The sequence below is a fragment of the Coloeus monedula genome (assembly GCF_965178545.1).
Source record: "Coloeus monedula genome assembly, chromosome: 9".
Classification (NCBI taxonomy): Eukaryota; Metazoa; Chordata; class Aves; order Passeriformes; family Corvidae; genus Coloeus; species Coloeus monedula.
In genome coordinates, this window is record NC_138789.1 from 26,702,813 (window position 1) to 26,723,108 (window position 20,296).

The 20,296-nt window shown below is 42.0% G+C and overlaps 3 protein-coding genes across 5 annotated transcripts; 1 reads left to right on the forward strand and 2 right to left on the reverse strand.

Annotated features, from left to right (window-relative positions):
- The first annotated feature begins 612 nt into the window (after nt 1-612).
- On the forward strand, nt 613-7,304 carry CPT2 (carnitine palmitoyltransferase 2). Its single transcript, XM_082287638.1, has 5 exons — nt 613-758; nt 1,561-1,641; nt 1,750-1,856; nt 3,446-4,750; nt 5,626-7,304. Exons 1-5 carry the CDS (start codon nt 637-639, stop codon nt 5,955-5,957), a joined length of 1,947 nt encoding a protein of 648 aa, XP_082143764.1. The 5' UTR covers nt 613-636; the 3' UTR covers nt 5,958-7,304.
- Nucleotides 7,305-8,085: 781 nt separating this feature from the next.
- CZIB (CXXC motif containing zinc binding protein) lies at nt 8,086-14,084 on the reverse strand. 3 transcript variants are annotated; one of them, XM_082287639.1, is made up of 8 exons: nt 13,950-14,084; nt 13,772-13,855; nt 13,631-13,687; nt 12,795-12,876; nt 12,307-12,338; nt 11,798-11,875; nt 8,971-9,036; nt 8,086-8,220 (listed from the first exon to the last, which is right to left on the reverse strand). In XM_082287639.1, the coding sequence occupies exons 1-8, from the start codon at nt 13,953-13,955 to the stop codon at nt 8,143-8,145; spliced, it is 483 nt and encodes a 160-aa protein (XP_082143765.1). In that variant the 5' UTR covers nt 13,956-14,084; the 3' UTR covers nt 8,086-8,142. The 3 variants fall into 3 exon arrangements, with proteins under 3 accessions (XP_082143765.1, XP_082143766.1, XP_082143767.1); XM_082287640.1 differs by lacking the exon at nt 8,971-9,036; XM_082287641.1 differs by lacking the exon at nt 13,772-13,855 and having other exon boundaries at nt 13,950-14,021.
- Nucleotides 14,085-14,738: 654 nt separating this feature from the next.
- On the reverse strand, nt 14,739-16,642 carry MAGOH (mago homolog, exon junction complex subunit). Its single transcript, XM_082286898.1, has 5 exons — nt 16,506-16,642; nt 16,341-16,399; nt 16,005-16,115; nt 15,634-15,716; nt 14,739-15,025 (listed from the first exon to the last, which is right to left on the reverse strand). The coding sequence occupies exons 1-5, from the start codon at nt 16,612-16,614 to the stop codon at nt 14,926-14,928; spliced, it is 462 nt and encodes a 153-aa protein (XP_082143024.1). The 5' UTR covers nt 16,615-16,642; the 3' UTR covers nt 14,739-14,925.
- Between the last annotated feature and the right edge of the window lie 3,654 nt (nt 16,643-20,296).

Genomic DNA, 20,296 nt, shown 5'->3' on the forward strand with positions numbered 1-20,296 from the left:
TATGCTAGTGAGTGTCTGATAAAAATACACCACCATAATCATTTGCATGCCATGCATTCTTAAAAAAGCATTTCTGTAGTTTCTGGGATATTCTAAAACTATTCAATGTTTTTATGGAAAATATTTCATACAGTACAACAAGGTTGTGTTTTTACACTGTTACATTTTATGCCGTGATAAAGTTATTTGTTGTTACATGCTCACACATGAGTGGAAAAAAAAACCTCGGGAGAGATTAAACTGTTCTTTTTGGGGGCAGGATCTCAATCCTGTGTAGTCGGTAGGACATACGGATACACAAAAAAAAAAAAAAAAAAAAAAAAGGAAAAAGTAAAAGAAAAAATACGTGGAGTCTGTATGTTGAACATAAAAAGAAGAGGATTGCAGAGAATTTTATTAATGAATCAGAAAGTTTTACTAGTGTGTATGTAAGAAGATTTACATACACACATGATGTTGAACCGTCCCAACACCCTGGTAACTTTGCTACCTTAGCAGCACGTATCCAATGGATTTTTGGAATGGAATAATAGAAAACGCTCGGCTTTTCCCGTTCGTTCCCGGGGCAGCGCCGGCGGCGGGCGGGCCCCGCGGGCGGCGGGCGGGGCCGGGCTCGGCGCGGGCCTGACGCGCATCATGGCGGCGCGGCAGCTGCTGCGGGCGGCCCCGGGGCGGCGCGGCTACAGCGGCGCGGGCGCCGCCGAGTTCCTGCACCGCAGCATCGTGCCCACCATGCACTACCAGAAGAGCCTGCCCAGGTACGGCGGAGCCCGCCGCTCCGGGGGGCGCGGGAAGGGGGCGGCGGCGGCGGCCCGGGGTGTCCGCTGTGAGGAGAGGGCAGTGGGAATGTCCGCCCTGGGCGCCGCGGTGCGCGGCTCTCTCGGTGCGCGCTTCCCGCTGTCTGCAGAGGAACGGGCTCGGCTTTCACAGTGTAGATGTGGTTACAAGCCTGCAACTGAAACATCCCCCTGGCGGGCAAAATAACCTCCGGGATGTAACAGGATTATGCTATAGAAAGCAAAACTTAGGCTCAGAGGAAGTTGACAAAGATACCGAATAGGAAATTTGTGAGAAAGAGATGTCCAGCACGCAGCTGTGAGGGGGAGGCCGAACGGGGCCGGCAACCGAACTATTCCTTCTATAGAACTGCCTCTCTTAGCAGCTGTTTATGGCACTCTGTTCCCTGTAAGGGATTAGCTCCCATCACTGCCATACCTTTGTAACAAGACTGTCAAGTTGGTTTTCTGCCTTTCTTCCCAAGAACATTATGGTGTGCTGACTGATGCCCATCTAGTCCTTCGCTTCTCTTATTCCACAAGAAACTTCTGAGGCATTTGGATAATATGTATGCAGAAGCATTATCCAAATACATATATACAGTGTAATAGTATATATAGTATGGTATAGTGTGTGTATATGTATCTATATGTATAGTATATATAATAGTATAAGGAAGGATGTGAAAGAAAGGAGGCAAAGAGAGATGACTGTGTAAGAAACACAGGCTTCAGTCATGCCCTTGCTCATCAAGTGAACATCTCTGTGTTCCACTTCCTTCAGACTGCCAGTTCCCAAGCTAGAAGATACAATTACGAGATACCTGAATGCCCAGAAACCTCTTTTAAATGATGACCAGTTCAGGTATGCACAAACACATATTGCAGTGTCATGTTCTGCTCCAAAGCCAAATGTTACACATAACAAGAGTGACTTGTGACAGCTTTTTGACTCTTTTCTTGATTGCTGTAGGAAGACTGAGGAACTCGCTCATGCCTTTGAAAAGGGAATTGGAAGAGAGCTGCATGAACAACTGGTTGCTCAAGACAATCAGAACAAACATACAAGTTACATTACAGGTATGGTGGCCTGCTGGGTGTAGGATGAGTCTGTAAATCATCATGCTTCATAACAGCTCATAATGCCATAAATATACTAGGCTGAAGCTTTAAGAAATCCAGAAACTTGAAATAACCTGCTGTGAGCACTCTCTTTGGGTATATTTGAGCAATTTCAGAGGCTGGTGGAAAGAAGAATGCTCATTATCTAACTTCATGTATTCTACCAGAATTCTGGGTAGATAGATACTGGAACAATAGTATTTTTTCATGAGTTTATAGGGTTTAGGTTAAAGAGGAGCTTATCTAGCATTTCACTTAAGGAAACTAAAGCAATAATTTCCAAATAATTCCATGTTATTTAGCAAGAAAACTGAACTCTGAGGGAGGGGAGGGGTCACAGAGTGTAACTAAGTTTGGGAGGCAGAAGTGGTCATTACTTGGGACTTAAAAGCCCTTAAAAGTACAAAACTATATTCTTTTAGAGAGCCAAAGAAAAGGAGTGCCAGAAATAGGAAAATGAGAATAAATAGAAACAAATCAGGAGAGGGAGACCATGCATGTAGCCTTTTGATTATCTGCTTTATTATTGCTTCCATGTACAAGTGTCTGCTCATGAAAGTATTAGACAGCAGCAGAGGTGGAAATAGTCAAATACCTATGGAAGTAGAAGATTCCCTGTTGCCTAGTGAATGCACTTCTATGCTTGCTGTCTGTTGAGACTGCCTGTTAGAGTGTTAGCTACCACTCATTCTGTAGAGAATACCACATTATTTCACAAAAACTGCTGTTTGGTTTGTTATATTTTACTTTCCATTCGCTTTGAACAACATCTTGGGTTTTAAGTGGTGGCTTTATGTTGTTCATCAATGCTAATCAGTATGCTCCTTTTTGTCCATGAATGGTGGGGTGTCTGTATTGCTTTTTGATTAGTTATTTTTCTTCTTTAGGCCTCACAAAAGACCTGTTCCACTTGAAATTGGTTTCTGAAAGTATGTAGAGTTGCCTCCACCCTGGACTTTCAGGTCTGGGGTTAAAAGGCTACGTGACGATGACTGATGTGGTTTTGAAGCTGTAGATGAGTGTTACTTACTCACCTGTGGGAATCCGTAATTAAATTTGTAACTTAGTTCCTGGACCTACACGTTGCCCTTCTTACTGTCCAGGTAGAAGGTTTAACCTCAGTGAGATGCACTCAGTGACAGAGAATTGCAGAAATTAATCGTTCAAGAGTAGGTAAAGGCATGAACCACTCCAAACGTAAGGTGTGCCCCAAAATATAAAGCTGGGGAGCTGCACTGTATGTCCTGGGAGTTAAGGTTTATCATTGAGCCATATAGAAAACAGGGAGGTGGGCCCTTGTTGCTAATGACATGGACACCCATGATATGGAATATTCCAAACCCAGTATTTTTATGATTAGCCAACAGTATCCTTCTTCATAATGGGGGTTGGGAGAAGCCTTGGGTGAATTACTGCATATGTTTGTCTTATTAAAAGGCACTTCGGTGTGTGTTCATTCATGATCACTGTTGGATTACACGACCCTCTGGTCTGACTCAGGAAGCTGATTTTATATTCTGACTTCTTTCTCAACTCTCAATTTTCAGGTCCCTGGTTTGACATGTATCTAAAAGCACGTGAGCCTGTTGTTTTGAATTTTAATGCATTTATGTCTTTTAATCCTGATCCGAAACCGGAATACAACGATCAGCTCATACGAGCTACGAACATGACTGTTTCTGCCATACGTTTTATGAAGACCTTCAGGGCTGGTTACCTTGAACCAGAGGTTTTTCACCTCAATCCAGAAAAAAGTGACACTGAGATCTTTAAAAAAATTATCCGGTTTGTGCCTTCTTCAATTTCTTGGTTTGGTGCCTACATGGTCAATGCTTACCCTCTAGATATGTCCCAGTACTTCAGGCTTTTCAATTCTACACGGCTTCCTAAGCTCAACAAAGATGAGCTTTATACAGATGAAAAGGCAAAACATTTGCTAGTGTTGAGAAATGGAAATTTTTACGTGTTTGATGTTATTGATAGAGATGGAAACATGCTGAAACCTTCAGAAATACAAGCACACTTGAAATACATCCTTAGTGACAACAGTCCGGCCCCGGCCTTCCCTCTTGGCTACCTCTCCAGTGAAAACCGAGATACATGGGCATTGCTGAGGAAGAATCTACTGGAAAACAGCAATGAAGAAGCTCTTCAAAAAGTAGACTCTGCCATGTTTTGTTTAAGTTTCGATGATTTTCCTGTTAAAGACTTTGTGCACGTGTCCCACACTATGTTGCATGGAGATGCTGCAAATCGCTGGTATGACAAATCCTTTAATCTTATCATAACTAAGGATGGCACTGCAGGAATTAATTTTGAACATTCCTGGGGAGATGGTGTGGCTGTGCTCAGGTTCCAGAATGAGGTTTTTAAAGATAGCACCACCACACCAGCCATCAGCCCCCAGTCCCAGCCTGCTTCAGTTGACTCTTCTAGAGCAGTGCAGAAACTTGACTTTAAGCTGAATGATGCCTTAAAAGCAGGGATTACCAAAGCCAAACAGAAGTTTGACGCCACTGTGGAATCACTTTCTCTTAACCTAATTCAGTTCCAAGAAGGGGGCAAGGAGCTTCTAAAGCAGAAGAAGGTGAGCCCAGATGCTGTGGCTCAGCTGGCCTTCCAGATGGCTTTCCTTCGCCAGTACGACCAGACTGTTGCTACGTACGAGTCTTGCAGCACTGCAGCTTTCAAACACGGCCGTACAGAAACCATACGTCCTGCCACTGTCCATACAAAGAAATGCTCAGAAGCCTTTGTCAAGGAACTCTCCAAACACAGCACAGAAGAGCTGCAGAAGTTGATAGTGGAGTGCTCCAAGTACCATGGCCGTTTGACAAAAGAGGCTGCTATGGGTAAGTAGCGATTCATCAAACACTCCTGCCTTTGCACTAAAATGTCTATTAAGGTTGCTGTAAATATTTGCAACTAAATAATTTAATGTTGATGGAGGTCTAATGTAAACTTGACAAAAACAATAGCAGAAGGCTGCAGTTTAAAGTGCATTCTCTAACACTCATTCCTTGATGGAGAGGAATGCCTCTATGCTTCCCACAGCACCTTTCATGTGTTGAGAATTTTTTATGCTTTAGTTTTTGTCCTTAGAGCAGTTGCACTGTTTGAGGATTTCATATACTTAGTGCATGTTGAACTCCTCAGGGCAACCAAGAACTTTGGCTTTAAGTCTGAGGAGGTACTGTCTTATCTCTGCAGGGAATAAAGGCTTTAACAAGTTCCAAATCAAACTCATTTTTGGCTGTTCTACTCCTGGCATTTTTCTAAATGCTTTCTTTTTAACTGTCCTTCCCAGAAGCATTAAAATTGACAGCAGTAAAATTGACTGTTGAATATTATCCCATAGAGTCTAAAATTTGCCTCCTTTTGTTGGTGCAAGATGCTCTTCCTCTTTAGATTCATAAATTTTAGGAAAACCTTTTTCTGCATTAAATAACTTGGCTATGTTCAGATAAATAGTTAATCAAAGAATATAATGTATTATTAAAATTGTCTGTTAACACTGCACCTTTGTGTACTCTCCTGATCCTGGGTGAGGCTTGCACTAAAACAAGCAGGCCCTGTTTCCCTAGGATACGGGCATGAAAAGTCTGAAAAATATTTCCTACCAGTACAAAAATAAACCCAGTTCTACAGACCTCTTTTGTGACCGAGGTGAGTTTACTTCCCACAGAAGTCAGCCATCTCTCTCATACCTGTTGTTTTATTTCTCCAGGCCAGGGGTTTGACCGGCATCTCTTCAGCCTGCGCTATTTAGCCTTATCCAAGGGGCTGCCACTGCCGGATTTCTATCAAGACCAAGCCTACGCTCGCCTTAATCACAACATCATTTCTACCAGCACCTTGGTGAGCCCAGCTGTGCAGTTAGGAGGGTTTGGCCCTGTGGTGGCTGATGGCTTTGGATTAGGGTATCAGGTACATGACGACTGGATAGGTTGTAATGTTTCCTCTTACCCAGCTAGGAATGGTAAAGAATTCCTTCAGTGTATACACAAGTCACTAGAAGATATCTTTAATGTTTTAAAGGGGAAGAAAATTGGTAGTTAGACATAAAGACATTGGAACACTTCACAGTTGCAGAGTAAAATGCAGATTGTGTCTAATTGACATACTAATCAGTGTTCAGCATGGCTGAAACTGCCCAGCTTAATTGACTTCATGTATCTTCATTGAACTTGAATACTGTTAGATTCACTAGGAAATTTCTATCTATTTTAAAGAAATCAGTTAAAGACCTTGAATGTATTTCAGGAAATACAAACATTCACTATGTCAAATTAAGTAACAGATCCATGTGTTCTTGAAACACATAATCTAAAATAAAAAGCATTCTTACTGAGTTAATGAACTTGGAACACCTGTGTTCCATGAGCGTTCAGGCGGACTACAGTACTGTGATGCCACTCTTGAACTGTTTGATTTTAAAAAAAATACATGCAATAATTTTAAACATGGAAGAGTGGTTCCATTTGCACTCTTGCAGTAAGCTTTCTTACTAAGTTGTCACACTTACCTCTTGAAACTTGAATTTTTATCAGAACTGATTGTGCCTCAACTGCTTGTAGCCTTTCCACTATAACAGCTTTTAGAGACACAAAAAATGAAGTGGGAGGCTTTAAGTAACCTGCAGTCACCAACTGGGTTGTTAAATTGAGTGGAAAAGACTGTATTTTAATAAAGCTGTCTACTAATAACCATAAAGTTCTTTTATTGCCATATCTAAATCATACAGCATGGGTAGACCCTCTATCAATAGATCATGTTTCTTACCAAGGTTGGAAAGAAAACTTGCAAGTATTCTGTGCTCTGTCTGGTATGTAGAACTTGAATTCCTGCCTTTTAAAGCCTCTTGATTTCCACTCTTTTTCTTCTGGGAGGACGGGTCTTTCTGTGGAGCTGAATTGCACAGTGGTGTTTGCTTCTGTGCTCTGTGTACAACTAATGCAGCTGATGTCCCACTGGCTTGGACAACCAAATACATCAGCACAACAGAAAAGTCTGAGCACATTGGTTGGATGGGACAGATCAGGTTCAGAGGCTCAGAAACCTACTTCCCTTTGCTCTTCCTTTGGGTATCTCAGCTTCCAGGTTCTCCCGGGGTCTTTTTAATTTAGCACAGTAAGTGTAAGCAATACCCTATCCTGGAAGTATGAAATAAGCTAGCAGGGGAGAGGCATGCTTTTCATATGTAAGCCTGAAGGCTTTGCTCCTGTAATGTGTTGTTCTAGTTTTAAGCTGAAAAGCTGTATTTTAAAACTTATTTTAAAACTTAGCATAATTGTTCTTGCTCATTTAAACAAAGAAAGGAAGGTGATAATTTGGGAAGATGCAGGAAATAATACATCAGGAAACAATAATCACACCAAAAGTCTGAATAAAATTCACTAAAGATTATATGATTGGGGTTTTTTCCTTTTTGTTTTTTTTTTTTTTCTTTTTGGTGGGGTTTTTTGTTGTGTTTTTTCTTGTTTTTAAACATGAGAACATCTGGCAAGATTGTGAGTGCACTCATCAAGGAGTACAAAGTCTGTCTTTAACTAAAAATGAGGTTTACTTAATGACATTCTTTGAAAGATAACTTGCTTTTCAGAGGATTGTAACTGTGTAATGTCAACAGCAGTCAAGCTTAGTAAGAGTTCTCAGTAAGCTCATCTCAGTCTTTACCTGAAGTGACAGAAAGCTGCTAAAGGTGTACCTGTTCCCTTGAACAGTTAACACAGTGCCTTTACTAATGCTTGTAGCCATTTCCTCATGATACGAGTGGTGAGTGGGAAGACTTTATTTGCTGTGTTTGAGAATCAAATGGGGCTACTTCCTGGTAACAGACTATTAAAACCTTTAAGGCTGTAAGTTGTCTAAGTAGTTACTGTATTCATTAGCTAAGTTACAGTCCACCACAACCATATATATTCCAAAACCCCACAGCATTAAGGAAATGGCACAGTTCAGTCATTATGTTCTATTTTCAGTTTGTACTGTGGCCATCTGCAAGTGCTCCAAGGAAAATATTTTATTAGGGCATGCAGGGGACAGAAAGTACAACTCAGTGATGTCGGTCAAAGGTTGAACTTGATCTTGGAGATCTTTTCCACCCTAATAACTGTGATTCTGAGAACTTAGGTTGCCATTTCTGAAGTGCAGCCATGTAAAAAAGTAACTCCAAAGAAACTGTGTATCTGATGCTTTACAGCTCCATCAGTAAGCATGTCATAATTTATTACGGGTATGAACTTCAGCATTTTACAAATTTATGGCTAACTTCATAGATTCCAACAGATTCCTTTGTTTTTTCATCATAGTCGTTCCAATCCTGTAGGAAATAAGATTTCACAGTGTTAGTCACAGAGCACACAGACTAGAATTCAAACTGGAACTAAATGTTACTCAAAATTTGGGTCTTAGGTATCTGTAGAAAGTTAAATTTTAACCGGTGAGAGTAGCAAGAGCACTAACCTGAAATTAAATGAGCTTCAGTCTCAGTGTTTATGTATGTATATTTTGGGGTTTATTTTCTTATGTAGTCCCCAGCCTGTAGTGGACAGCAGCCACGGCAGGTGAAAGGATTATCTATCATTTACAATACCCTAGTCAGGTGGGTAAGCAGACAAGCAGATCTCTGCCAAGTAGGATACCAGGGAACAGATTTGACCTTGAGATTCCTGCTCACAGCCAAGGAAGATTTGCAATGCTGGTGCCATTATCCTGAGCTTTAAAGGACAGTGTCTATATTACTTTTTAATCTCTGTGCACAGGACAGTGGGCAGGGATCTTCCTAGAAAAATCAACTCACCACTTTAATAACCCCAGCCATTTAGTATTCCAGGTTCTTGCTCTCTGGAATTCTTGAGTGACTTAAACCTTTGTCAGCTCCTAAGTTAACAAATACGTATTTCTAAAATGACACTGTTAGTAATGCTGCTTGTTCATAGCTGATTCAGTTTCTCTCTCCAGCTGTGGCTACAGGAAGAGCAAAACCAGTCTAGGGTGTGTATTTTGGACCAGTGACGTGGGGAAAGCAAGCTAGCTAATTAGTTTTACTAGTGAAACTAAGACAACATACCTTTTCTAACAAGTTTATGTCATTGAAAGGTGTGCCAGATTCTGCACCTTCAGCAGCAAACCCTGCCTGCAAACACATTTGCAGAAAGTTTTAAAAATTATGTTGCACTGAGAAAATAATAAATATGATCACTGAAACATAAGCAAAGAAAGTAGCTCAGCACAAAAATGTATTGTATTTCTTTTAAATTAGGTAGAAAGAATGGGCAAGCTCTTTCCTGGTTAGGGTCAGAAGGTTGTGACCCTGCTTTTGAATTGGGAAAATTCAATCCAAGCAAGCAGAGTAAAATGAGGGAACACTGCTCCTCTATTTTTCTTAGCAAAAAAAGTATTTCCAACTATTCTAAGTAATGTTAAACCTTAGTTTCTAAGTTTATATAGCAACATCCAATTACTACTAACAGCTTTGTGTTCAGGACCCATACAGGCATAATAGTTTCATAATACACTGCAAAGAAAGTAGTAAGAGAATGTGGAGGAAAGTGTAAGTAGTTTTGGCTTGAATATTGTCAGAATCCAAGACACTCTAGAGAAGGAGCAGCTTGTATTGGATTTAGGTACACAAGTGACAAGCAAGCTTTATGTGTAAGGAGGATGAGCTGGCTGAGTGAGCTTAGTATCCCCAAACAAGCATTTCACAGGGGAGAGTTCTTCACTGCCATCACTGTTGCTATTTCTAAGGAGTGCAGAAAGGACAGCCCTAGGAAGGTGTTCTGGTTTATCTTCTATAGGAACAGCTCTCTCAGTTCAGGGTTCACAGTTACCAAGCTGTACAGTAAGATTTACTAGTTTTAAAAGCACATTTAAAAATCCCAGCCTAGCATGGGATTCCTTCCCTAGCATGCAGGAAGGGAGCAGCATTACATTACTCTTTCTAACTACAGAATTTTATTAACCAATGAATAAAAATCAAAGGTAGCTTCTTCCTAGTTTTCTGCAAGGGATCTACACTTCCATTTTTGATAAAGAAATCCCTACTAGTGCTAGTCAGACATTTAGCTGTAAGAATGTGCAAAGTAACATGACTTTAAAATATTGTGGGATTTGAATGGAAGTTAAGTACTTGGGAGTTATACCACAGAGTGTGGCAGATCTAATAAATCTAACAACAGTAGAAGGATCTGCAGGACACAGTGGCCTTTCTGTAACTGTCAGAAGCCCACGTCAAGGGAACTGCTGGGCTGGAGAGGAAGATGAGCATCGTGGGTCAAAACTGCAGAGCTGAGTACAGAACAAACACCAGAAAAATGGAAGAAGCCCTGCTTTTGCCACCTGCAGCTATTCACCAGCCATGTGACTGCAATTACAAACTTCTGCACTAGGTCTAAAAAGAGGGTTTATATCAGAGAAACAAAGGATACTTTCTCCTCTTTCGCACTCAAATGTTTGGTGGTGGTTGGGGTTTTTTTTGATAACTACTATAATTTAAATAAGACATGCAAACATGAAGCCACTTTGAATTGACTCTGGGTGTGGTTGTATTATGTCCACCAAAAAATACAGAGAAAATACAGTGATTCCATGGCCACATGCCACGTTTAGTGCTATCAAAAGTGAGATCTAAGGTCGTGCAAAAGCCAGGCTGGCTTGGATCATGCCAACTACAAAGCAGTTGACAAAATTTTGTGGACCTGCGGAAGTCACTTAAACATCAGAAAATTTTCATTTACTGATTCAGGCATCCAAAAATTCACTGAAATACCTCTTCAGGGATTCAAGTACTCTCCTGTCAAGTGCACCAAACTCAGAACATTAAATTAAAACTTGTTACAGCTGTGAAGTCTTTGTTCTGTAGATAAAATTGACACTAGGATGCAGAGCTATAAACATCTCCTACATTTTGTCATCTTCCCATAGATTTTTCTTGAAGTGCAAGTTCCTAGGTCTGGTTGCAAAGCTTTCAAGCAGGAATAAACTAATAACCATTTTGGAATAATGGAATAACCATTAATCAAAAAGATGGACTTCACTTAAATAAATAAAGAACTCCCCCAGCACACTGCAGTGGGGATTCTATTTATATCAAATTCGTTGTGGGGTCGACTTTTTTGGGCTGTTTTTTAGCACAGCATCACAGTCTGAGAGAAGGATAAGATAGGTTTATATTTGTCAGTCTATTTACACCTAATCCGACTGGAATAATAGGTTAAATATAGCAGGGAGTTAAGTGGCATAGAGCATGACCATGCACAAGAGATGAGTCACTGCAGACTGGCCCTGAAGAATCCTTAAACTCTGAACCTTGAGGTGTGCTTTGCACCAGCCTGTAACTGCCAGTGATCTTCAGGCTTTGCCTGGTTAAGATGCAAATGGAAAAATGCCAATGTTCATTTCCTGTGGCTCTGGTAATGTCAATCCCAAAGAAAATTAGATTGTTTTTTAGAGGACACACACTGAAGTGTGTTCGTAACCCGAGCCTTTGATGTACTCTGTAATGTACCAAGGAGCAAAGTGGTACCATCTAATGCTGCACTCCAACAATTCCCCTTTGGGAAAGACTCTTTTGCAATAACCTGAGCAGTGAAGACCTCTCAGATGAATTCAGATGAGCAGTGCTGAGTCACCTGTGAGGCAGTTTGAGTACAACTCCAAGGTGTGCTTAGTTTGGATTTTACTGGTACAGAGAATACCAGTTGTTCGTGTTAGCTGACTGCAGCCTTTTGGTTTGGTTTGTTTTTTGAGTCAAATGAAGTAAATAAAGGAACTGTGGAAGGATGGGAATCTGGGAAGGTCTATGATATTCTAGAACCATTTCAAATAGTGTATATTTTGTTACTCTAAAGGAAGTACTTTTAAAAAACAGAAACTAATCACAAATAAGAACTCACCTGTGGTTGAAAGTCAACTGGTTCCAGACCGCGGCACTCAAACTCCACAATTGTTTTGAACTTCTCGCTGTCTTCAGCCTGTAATTGAGTCAGAAAACCATTAGTTTCCATCTAATAGAGGCAGTGACAAGCATTAGTCTAGAAATGGATTGCTTGAAAGGCAGCACTGTCATCTCTGACGCCCCAAGTGACAGCAAAATCCTATGGCTCATTTCATGAGTGGTCAATAACTAGAATTTCTTAATCTGCCATGAGGAAGCCTTCAAAAGGAAACCAAGAGGGGCATTATATAATCACCTCTAATTTGAATGATACAGTTCTGTGTTGTCTTAGGAAATGTATCACATTATTCTACACTTGAGACTGTGCAGGAGTCTACAAGACAATTTCTGTCCGGGGACAGGACCAGCTTTTTGTGTTCTTGAAGGAGGATGATAGAGCAAAAACTCAAAATAGTGTTAATGGTTATTTATCTTTCACTTGTTACATAGAAGAGGAAACAAACTTACATTGTAAGGCTTGATTGTCTGACTTAAAATATCTAAAACAAAAAAAAAGTATACAAGTGAGTGGCACTGTGTTCAGTTGTATTCAGCACAAACCAAGCACCAGGATCTTCTTTCAAAGAAATTTCTTTATACAAAGCAAAAGAAACAAAGTCAGCAAGCATTTCCTGCACCTGGACTTCAAAAGGTAGAATTCAATTTTTCTCCCTTCTCCTGAGAAGTTTACACTGCACCATTTTTCCCTACCACTGCCAAAAAGATTTGCACCCTTTTGTAAGATAACAATACAGATGGGTTTTGCTCATGCAGAAACCTGGACTCACCAGGAGGCTTTGCTGTCTCCATGAACGTGATGTCCAGAATGTGTGTGTTGGGAACTCAAGCACCAGCGTACAAGGGAAGAAATCCCTGGTGAAAGCTCTTTACAAACGGTGTCAAGCAAAAATGGGGACTAAAGGATAAACTGTAAAATGGAATGTCCAAGCACGTACCGATGGAGTTCTCCCTGGAGCACAGCTTGCACTTCTGCACCATAGTGGCACTTCCTCGGCCGCCTTTCAGGGGAGCACTGTCCTAAAATCCATGACAAGAGAGACATTTTTAACCACTTCAGCTGAGCCACTGGAAACCTCTGCAAAGGTAAGGTGGTTTTTACAATGACCTTTAACTTTTTAAAAATACTGCAACTGCAACAAGGCAGCTTTTTTTATAACTACAGAGATTAGTAATTCAACAAGCTGTGATTATCAAAGAATTATTCTGTTCTAGACTTTAAATAGGGAATAATGGATATTTATGTCTTATCCATGTAGGCATGCTCTACTAATTCCTCAAAATACATTCTTAACCATTCAGCTGTATGCAACAAAAAGGGATGATTATTGCTAAGACCAGACAAGTATCCCTGACAAATTTTATCCCACTTTTTCAGCTTCCAAATGCTGATTTAGCAAGCTTAACTCATCTTGATTTACCTAACCTTCTCCAAAAGGATTCCATCAGCATCAGAGAATATGCTACAGCCACAACCTTATTCTGATACCACTTCAAAATTTCATTTTAAATTAAATTTTTACAGCAAGGTGTTTTTTAAAAGTAGATGTAAATACTTTGTTACCAACGGTGACCATTCAAATGGCATATTTCAATTAACAGTCTCCAAATATTTCCAAATATGGAACATGACAATTTTCTAAAGGCATGTAGCTATTGAAAAACGATCTCATCAAGAGGGCAAGTTGTCACATCCCTGATGCGGATACGTGTGTAAGAGGCAAGTTTGTGTTCTCATTTTTGCCCAGAGGCAGGTTACAAGGGGCATACGCACCATCAGCCGCAGGTACTGCCACTTCTCCGAGACTTCACCGCAGTTCCCACATTTCAGCTGGAGAACACAAATCGGGAGGTTGAAAGCTGTCAATAATCAGGGATATGCGCCGCTCCCGGCCCCGGCCCCGCGGCCCCGCACCTTGAGGTACCATCGGAAGTCCTGGCCCTCGGCCCGCAGCCGGGTGATGTTCTCCAGCGTGGCGCGGAGCTGCAGCCCGATCCTCTGCAAGGCAAGCGGCGCAGCGGCGTCAGCCCCGGCCGGCCCGGCTCCCCCCACCCCCATGGCCCGCGGGGCTCCGGCCAGGACTCCCACCTACCCCCATGGCCGTGTGGATCCCGTGGAATTCCCTGTTCTCCGCGCCCCGCCGCGGCCGTGCCCTCAGCCAAGATGGCGGCCCCGCGCTCCCTGCCCGGCTGAGCCGGCGCGAAGCCGCGTCTGCCCTCAGCCAAGATGGCGGCCGCCAGCGCCCCGCCGCGCGGGAAAGGCAGAAGGTGCCTGTGGGGACGGGAGGGAAAGCGGGAGGCACTGGAGTTTTCAGTATTAAACGTCAATTAACCACTTTTTTTTTTTTTTTTTAATCGCAGCGGCTTCTTAGACAACACAGACGGGTTAAGAGAAAGCAAAGGCGCGGTTTGGTAGCACTGGGACCACCCTCAGGGCCTGTGGGGGACCCCTTGAAGTCTTTTAACTAATGCTGCACAACAGATCTGCTAGACTAGAACTAAACTAAATACATTTAGGTTGCTTTTCAGCTTCTCTGAAGCTGGGCGGGACCACCAGTGAAGATCCTGGATGGCTCCTGAGTGGCCTGTTGTTTGTCTCTGCTCTGGAGGCAAGCGGGTAAGCCCGGGCTGGGATGAAGGTGATGTGTGTCTGCTATAACCAGTTATCCTGTGCAGTCAGATGTTGTGCTTGTCTGGCCAACAGAACACCCAACTCAGGATAGTAACAGAAGTTTGTCTTGGCAGCTGGCAGAAGTTTCATTTCACAGAGCCAGGCTTCATTCCTTTTTCTGCTTGCATAGACAAGTACAGTGTGCGTCTGATACAAGAGAAGTGCCACACTCTGAAGGCACCATTACAAGTGTTAGAAGTCTCACCACAGCTTAAAAATTAAAAAACGCAAATCTCACCCTTTTATTGAGTCATTAACAGTCCGTAACAACAAAAACAACAATTAAAAAAAATAATCTAAAATACACAAAAATTTCAGAAACAGTAAGGAACTGGAACAGGATCCTCCCTTCCCACCCCCACTGCTGACACTGCAATACAAACTCCAGTTTGTCTGATTTATATTGGCTTAATCTTGAAGTGGAGTCCAATAAGACTGAAGACAAGACACTTAAGGTCCTGGACCAGGTAGTAAAACACTCTCAAGCCTTCTGGATCTCTGCAGTGCACAACAGAATGAAGAAAGGGAGGGGAAAAATGTTTAAGACTGATGCTCTTAGAGAACAGGTTACAGAACTCATGTATTAAAAAACCCAAAAAAACCTACATGGGGACTTTTTAGATGTCATCTTAGATATTACAGATTTGTTTCATTCTACACTGATAGATTAAATATTCTGTACTCCAACTGTGAACATTTAAAGTCTTTACAAAATACGCATTTTTATCAGGAAAGCAAGTATCAACAGCACTTAGGATTAAAAAAAACCCAACAAAACCATGGTAGTCAGTGTTTTCAGCTTAGGTGAAATACAAATATCATGATTCTCCCAAAGAAATTGATACAAACAGGCCAATGGCAGCTTGGACTCTGTATGTGTGTAACAGGGTTCCTACAGCAAGGTCTCCTCTCAGCGAGTGAAAACACAGCCTGTAACGCCACAGTTACAGGCATTTGGCACATTGTGCTCCAACACAGAGCACTGGTGCCCCCAGGAGCTGATTCATGCTTTGAAACAATATAAAATACATGTACCCAATAATCAGGAAATCCTAATACAGACTGGTGAATAGAAACAAGGGCAGCATAAAAAGCAGAGTACGTACTTGGACTGATTTACATCAATGAGGGAACCGATTTTTGACGTGGTAAAGGAGATGTGCTCGTCACCAATTACTATCTCGAGCTCCTGAAAAAGAAAAGGTTATAGGAACTCACTGCTTCATGGTACCAGTTACAGACATACTTCAGTACTGTGATGGTTTTTATTTTCTATTACAAATTTCTGTAACAAAGATATTGAATGCAGCAAGTCTGTGGATCGTATTAGCTTCCACAACTACACTGCCACTGAGGGACTACTCAGGTTTTAAAGCAGTATTTGTTTCCCTTTTGGCTGGAAACAATACCGGCTTGAATGAAAAGTTTGGTTACGCTTCCAAGGAGCCAACACATGAAAGAGACATTGTGCACCCACCTGTCGGCCCACTCTGTCAGGAGGAGGCCACAGAGCATCATCTTCTTTTGTGATTTCACTGTCGTCGATTATTCTCTTCAGCTCCTCCATCACACTCTTGTGCACGTAAGCCTGGACACAACATTCCGAAAGAGAAATAAATGCAAGCCTGCCCACAACATCCCAGCAACGACAGGCAACCCCGAGCCGTGCCCAGCGGTCCCTTTCGCTCGCGGCCCCGCGCAGCGCTTTCCTTTCGCTCGCGGCCTTGCCCAGCGGTCCCTTCTGCCGGCACAAACGCCCTCAGCCGCGCTGTGCGCTCTTTTCCCGACTCGCAGCCCGCGGCGCTGCCCTCACCTCCTTTCGGATCATCACATCGTTCTTGTAGTTGCTGTTGTTGGCGTAGCGCAGCTTCCCTGTGGGGAAAGGCCCGGCATTAAACCACGCTGGGGCTATCCGCGGCCCGGCACCCCCCACTCCGGGAGGGCGGCCCACCTCCCCGGCCCCCTGCCCCGCTCTCACCGTCGGGCCGGAACTCGAACTCGAGGAACTCGTGTCCGAACTTCCCCTTGTGCCCCACGTAGTACCGCAGGTAAAAGTCACTCGCCATGGCCACGCCACACCCCGGCATGAAACGTCACCGCGTGGGCCTGACGCGCGCCTTCCTGGCGCGCACGGAGCGGCGGCGCGCGCGGCCGCCCTCTGGCGGGCGGCGGTGGGAAAGGCCTGTCTGAGGGGGGAGCTCGGTCCCGCTCCCTCAGTGGGACCCCACCGGCACAGAGCCAACATCCAGCCGGGAAAGAGCCGCAATCCAGCCGGGACAGAGCCGAAATCCATCCGTGACACGGTCTAAAGCCAACCGGGCCGATCCCATAGCGACACGAGACGGTGTCAGGTGAGGGATCGCCACACCTCCGCTGCCCCAGGGCAGAATCTCGGGCCCTCGGCGGACCAGTTATTCACTTGTTACTAATAATAGCCTTCTTGTGATATTTAGACATACTGATGAAAGAGGGATGAAGAGTTGGTGGCCATTTGTTTTGAGTCCTGATGGTTGCATTCAGTGTTACTGCAAGTGGCCCACACAAGGATTGAACCCACGAGCTTATTATTATCAGCCCTATACTCTACCAGCTAAACTAATCCCAGAAGCATTTTTATTTCCCCACTGTGCAGTTATGCTTTTAAGCAGAATGAGAAGAACTGCAGGTTTCTGTCTTCTGAAGCAGTTTGGTGCCTCACTGGGATTGGTGTGTTGAGATCCCTCATCCCTGGTGGCCTGAGGTTTGAGAGTAAATGGACTGGGAGTAAATCCTGCCCTTTTCTGCTTTGGGAACTGCTGGAAGGAGATAACCAGAGACATGTCCTTTTGTAAAACGTTCCCTTCTGCAAGAAAAATTCAGAAACAGGTTATCTCTTGTGCTCATCGCTAGACAGGACACTTTTAATTGAGGACACAGAATAGGGGAGGGTGGTTTGTACTGTGGTGGTGTTGGAAATGGGTTTACACTGATGAACGTGATTTCATTTAGATGGTGGTGCCTCACATCCCAGTGCTGGGCTAATGGAACTCACTCTGCTTTCCTTAGAGTTACAGCTAGGCTAAGTCAGGCAATATTTGCTGTTATTCGTTGTTTTTCACATCTTTGCACTTGAATATTCCCAGTTGCATTCTGTATTCTTTAGGAGTTTCCATTCTATAAAATGTCTAAAAGTTGTCCCTTCAGTAGAAGAGTCCTACTGATACAGAAATGGCCAATCAGTTGCTTTATAACACCTGCAGGTACTGCAAAGAAATTAAAACATAACCTTAAAAAATGTAACATTTGTATTTATACCAGATTGAAGGATTTTTTTTGTCAGAATTATTACCCTGCTTATTTTGTGAACTTCGTTGTCCAATCTAAAGGTATTACCAAGTACTGTCTGGTTTGTCTCTGCGTTTGGAGGTTTGGTTTTGTTTGGTTTCAGGTTTTTTTGTGAGAGAATAACTCCACTGTAATTATTTAAATTGTTTATAAGCCCTTTCAGGAATATCAGTACTTAATGTGTATTTATTTAAATTATTGTGTTGGAAGGAAGAGCAAACTGGCTTAGGAGTTATCCTGAGAACCTGCATTTTCATTCCTTCTGGAGGTATCATCTGTCTTTGAGCTCTCTATATTCATTCTAACATATTTTATGATAAATGCATATTATAGGTGAGATAAAAATGTGTTTTTTCTGTGTGTGTATTAGTTTTTTTGTCTAAGTAAAATAAATGTCATATTTGATGGCGATACAATGGGTAGAGAATTGCTGCCAATGGTGTTTGGGTTATCTTGACACATTTACAATCCCAAACATGCTATGCTTGAATGCATTGGCTTAAATATGTGTTTGTGAAAGGCACAAATGTGTGCATTGTAGTTCTTTTCATTCTGCTTAAAAGCATATATAAACAGTGATTGTTCTGTGAAGAAAATATCTCTATAAACACACATTTTAAGCATTATTTTACACATGCTAGAGGGGCTGTAATGTAACAGTGTGCATATGGAATCTTGATACTGGTACTGGTTTATAATGGCTTTGGGTTTGGGGTTTTTTGTTTGTTTTTTAAAAAGAACAAAATTTACATGATTTTCTCCTCTGACCTAGGGACTTGGAAAAATGGGAGAAATGAGATTACTATTTATTTGGGGTTTTTTCTCATGTCAATAAAAGAGCAGATAGCTTGGATGAATCAACCTACTCTGGATCCATAATTTAACTTAGTTTTAAGATTGCAAGACTTGTGACTGTTTTTTGAAATAGTTGTATTTCTGCTATTTTTTTCTCTTCACTAGAAATGTTGAACACTTTGGAGAACTGGGTGGCAGAATTTTTTCACAGATTGCAAATAAATCAGGTTGTTTTCTGATATTTTTCCATGTCTGTAACTTGTTAAACCATGCTCCAAACACAGAGAATTTTATGCAACTCTTTTTCCTTGTATCTGCAGAGGCTTTAATTCTTACTGATTCCCCTATCAGTAAGATACTGATTTTTCAGTAAGAAAAGACTACTTTTGCTGAGAAAAGTAAGACAATATAATCTCTGAAAGTTAAAAAAAATCCCTAAAATGTTTCTTTAACACGTGCTCCATAGCATTTTAATGTGCTCCGTGGTGAGGATCTTGACTTTGCACGTAGATCCTTGTTACGCCTGTGTTACTTCTTCAGTTGCTGGGAAGAGAATTTTGTTCTGGGTTTGAAGAATGTTAATTCCTTTGCCTCTGCATTGTGTGAGAGATAATGAGTATCAAAATACAGCTGAGTCAGCAGTGTGTTGTGGCTGTTCAGAGACGGGCCGGGGGGTGCTGTGTTAACCCTAAGCTGTGCATTTTATTGTGCTATTTAGGAGAGACATCCCCGTTTGTATTTTGAAATTGCAATATGGGTAAATTTCATCTACTTGGTTAAAAATACAGCTCTGTAAGAAGGAACATTTATTGTTTTGGTGCCAAGTAAAACAACCTTATTACTCTGAGGTGAGGTTTTCCCCACAGGGCTGTGCTGCTGTGGCTGGTTATTGACTGAAAGACTCTGTTTGCTCACAAGGCAGTTCTCACGGGTGATGACTTAGTAAACAAAAATGGGGTGTATTGACTTCTGTGTTAGAAGAACCAAATCCTAAGCCTAGCATACACTCCTGTGTGTAAATGAGTGCCTGAAAAGGAGACAGATTAGTGGAAATTTACAGGACTGGAAGGGTCTGTTCTTGTTGCCGGGTTCACCCCCCTGCCCTCAGACAAGATCAGTTCTCCCATGTGAATATTTGTGTAAGTTTTAATGAAGCTTTTTGGTTTTGATTGATTTTGATTCCCTGCTTTTTCTACAGATCGTTTTTGTGTCAAATGCCAGTTTATAATGTAATTGACTTATTTAATAAGTCAGCCCCCATCTGAATCTGTTTGGTTTGGCAAGGCTGGAAGTTGGGGTGCAGTGGTGTATGAGAACTGAGAAGAGTATCTGGGGTCCAGTACTGATGAATCCACCTCTTTAGAGTTTATTTCCACAAATAATTTAAGAAAACAAGTATTACTTACTTAAATGGTTTATTTATTTTCCATGGTAGAACTGTGTCTTGAACTTACACAAAATAGGATTTGCTCTTATTTAAAAAGAGATGTGTGTTAATTCTCACTTCAGAATTTTACAGAGATAGTTATGAGGGCTGACATGGGGGAGCTTGTCTCCAGTGGTTGCTTCTGAGGAAGAATCTGCCCATTTAGACTGAAATTAGAGGACTGAATTGTCCTCTAAGTAGTTCCCCAAAATGTTGGTATGACA

Bases quoted from the DNA above. Each gene is read 5' to 3' on its own strand.
- CPT2 (XM_082287638.1), top strand. From the start codon at position 637: ATGGCGGCGCGGCAGCTGCTGCGGGCGGCCCCGGGGCGGCGCGGCTAC. The intron at 1,857-3,445 runs GTATGGTGGCCT...CTCAATTTTCAG, and splicing joins ACATACAAGTTACATTACAG to GTCCCTGGTTTGACATGTAT. The intron at 4,751-5,625 runs GTAAGTAGCGAT...TTATTTCTCCAG, and splicing joins GACAAAAGAGGCTGCTATGG to GCCAGGGGTTTGACCGGCAT.
- CZIB (XM_082287639.1), bottom strand. The intron at 9,037-11,797 runs GTGAGTTCTTAT...ATGTGTTTGCAG, and splicing joins CAGTTGACTTTCAACCACAG to GCAGGGTTTGCTGCTGAAGG. The intron at 8,221-8,970 runs GTATGTTGTCTT...TATTTCCTACAG, and splicing joins ACATAAACTTGTTAGAAAAG to GATTGGAACGACTATGATGA.
- MAGOH (XM_082286898.1), bottom strand. From the start codon at position 16,614: ATGCCGGGGTGTGGCGTGGCCATGGCGAGTGACTTTTACCTGCGGTAC. The intron at 16,116-16,340 runs GTGAGGGCAGCG...TGTTGTGTCCAG, and splicing joins ATGTGATGATCCGAAAGGAG to GCTTACGTGCACAAGAGTGT. The intron at 15,026-15,633 runs GTACGTACTCTG...TGTGCACTGCAG, and splicing joins ATTGATGTAAATCAGTCCAA to AGATCCAGAAGGCTTGAGAG.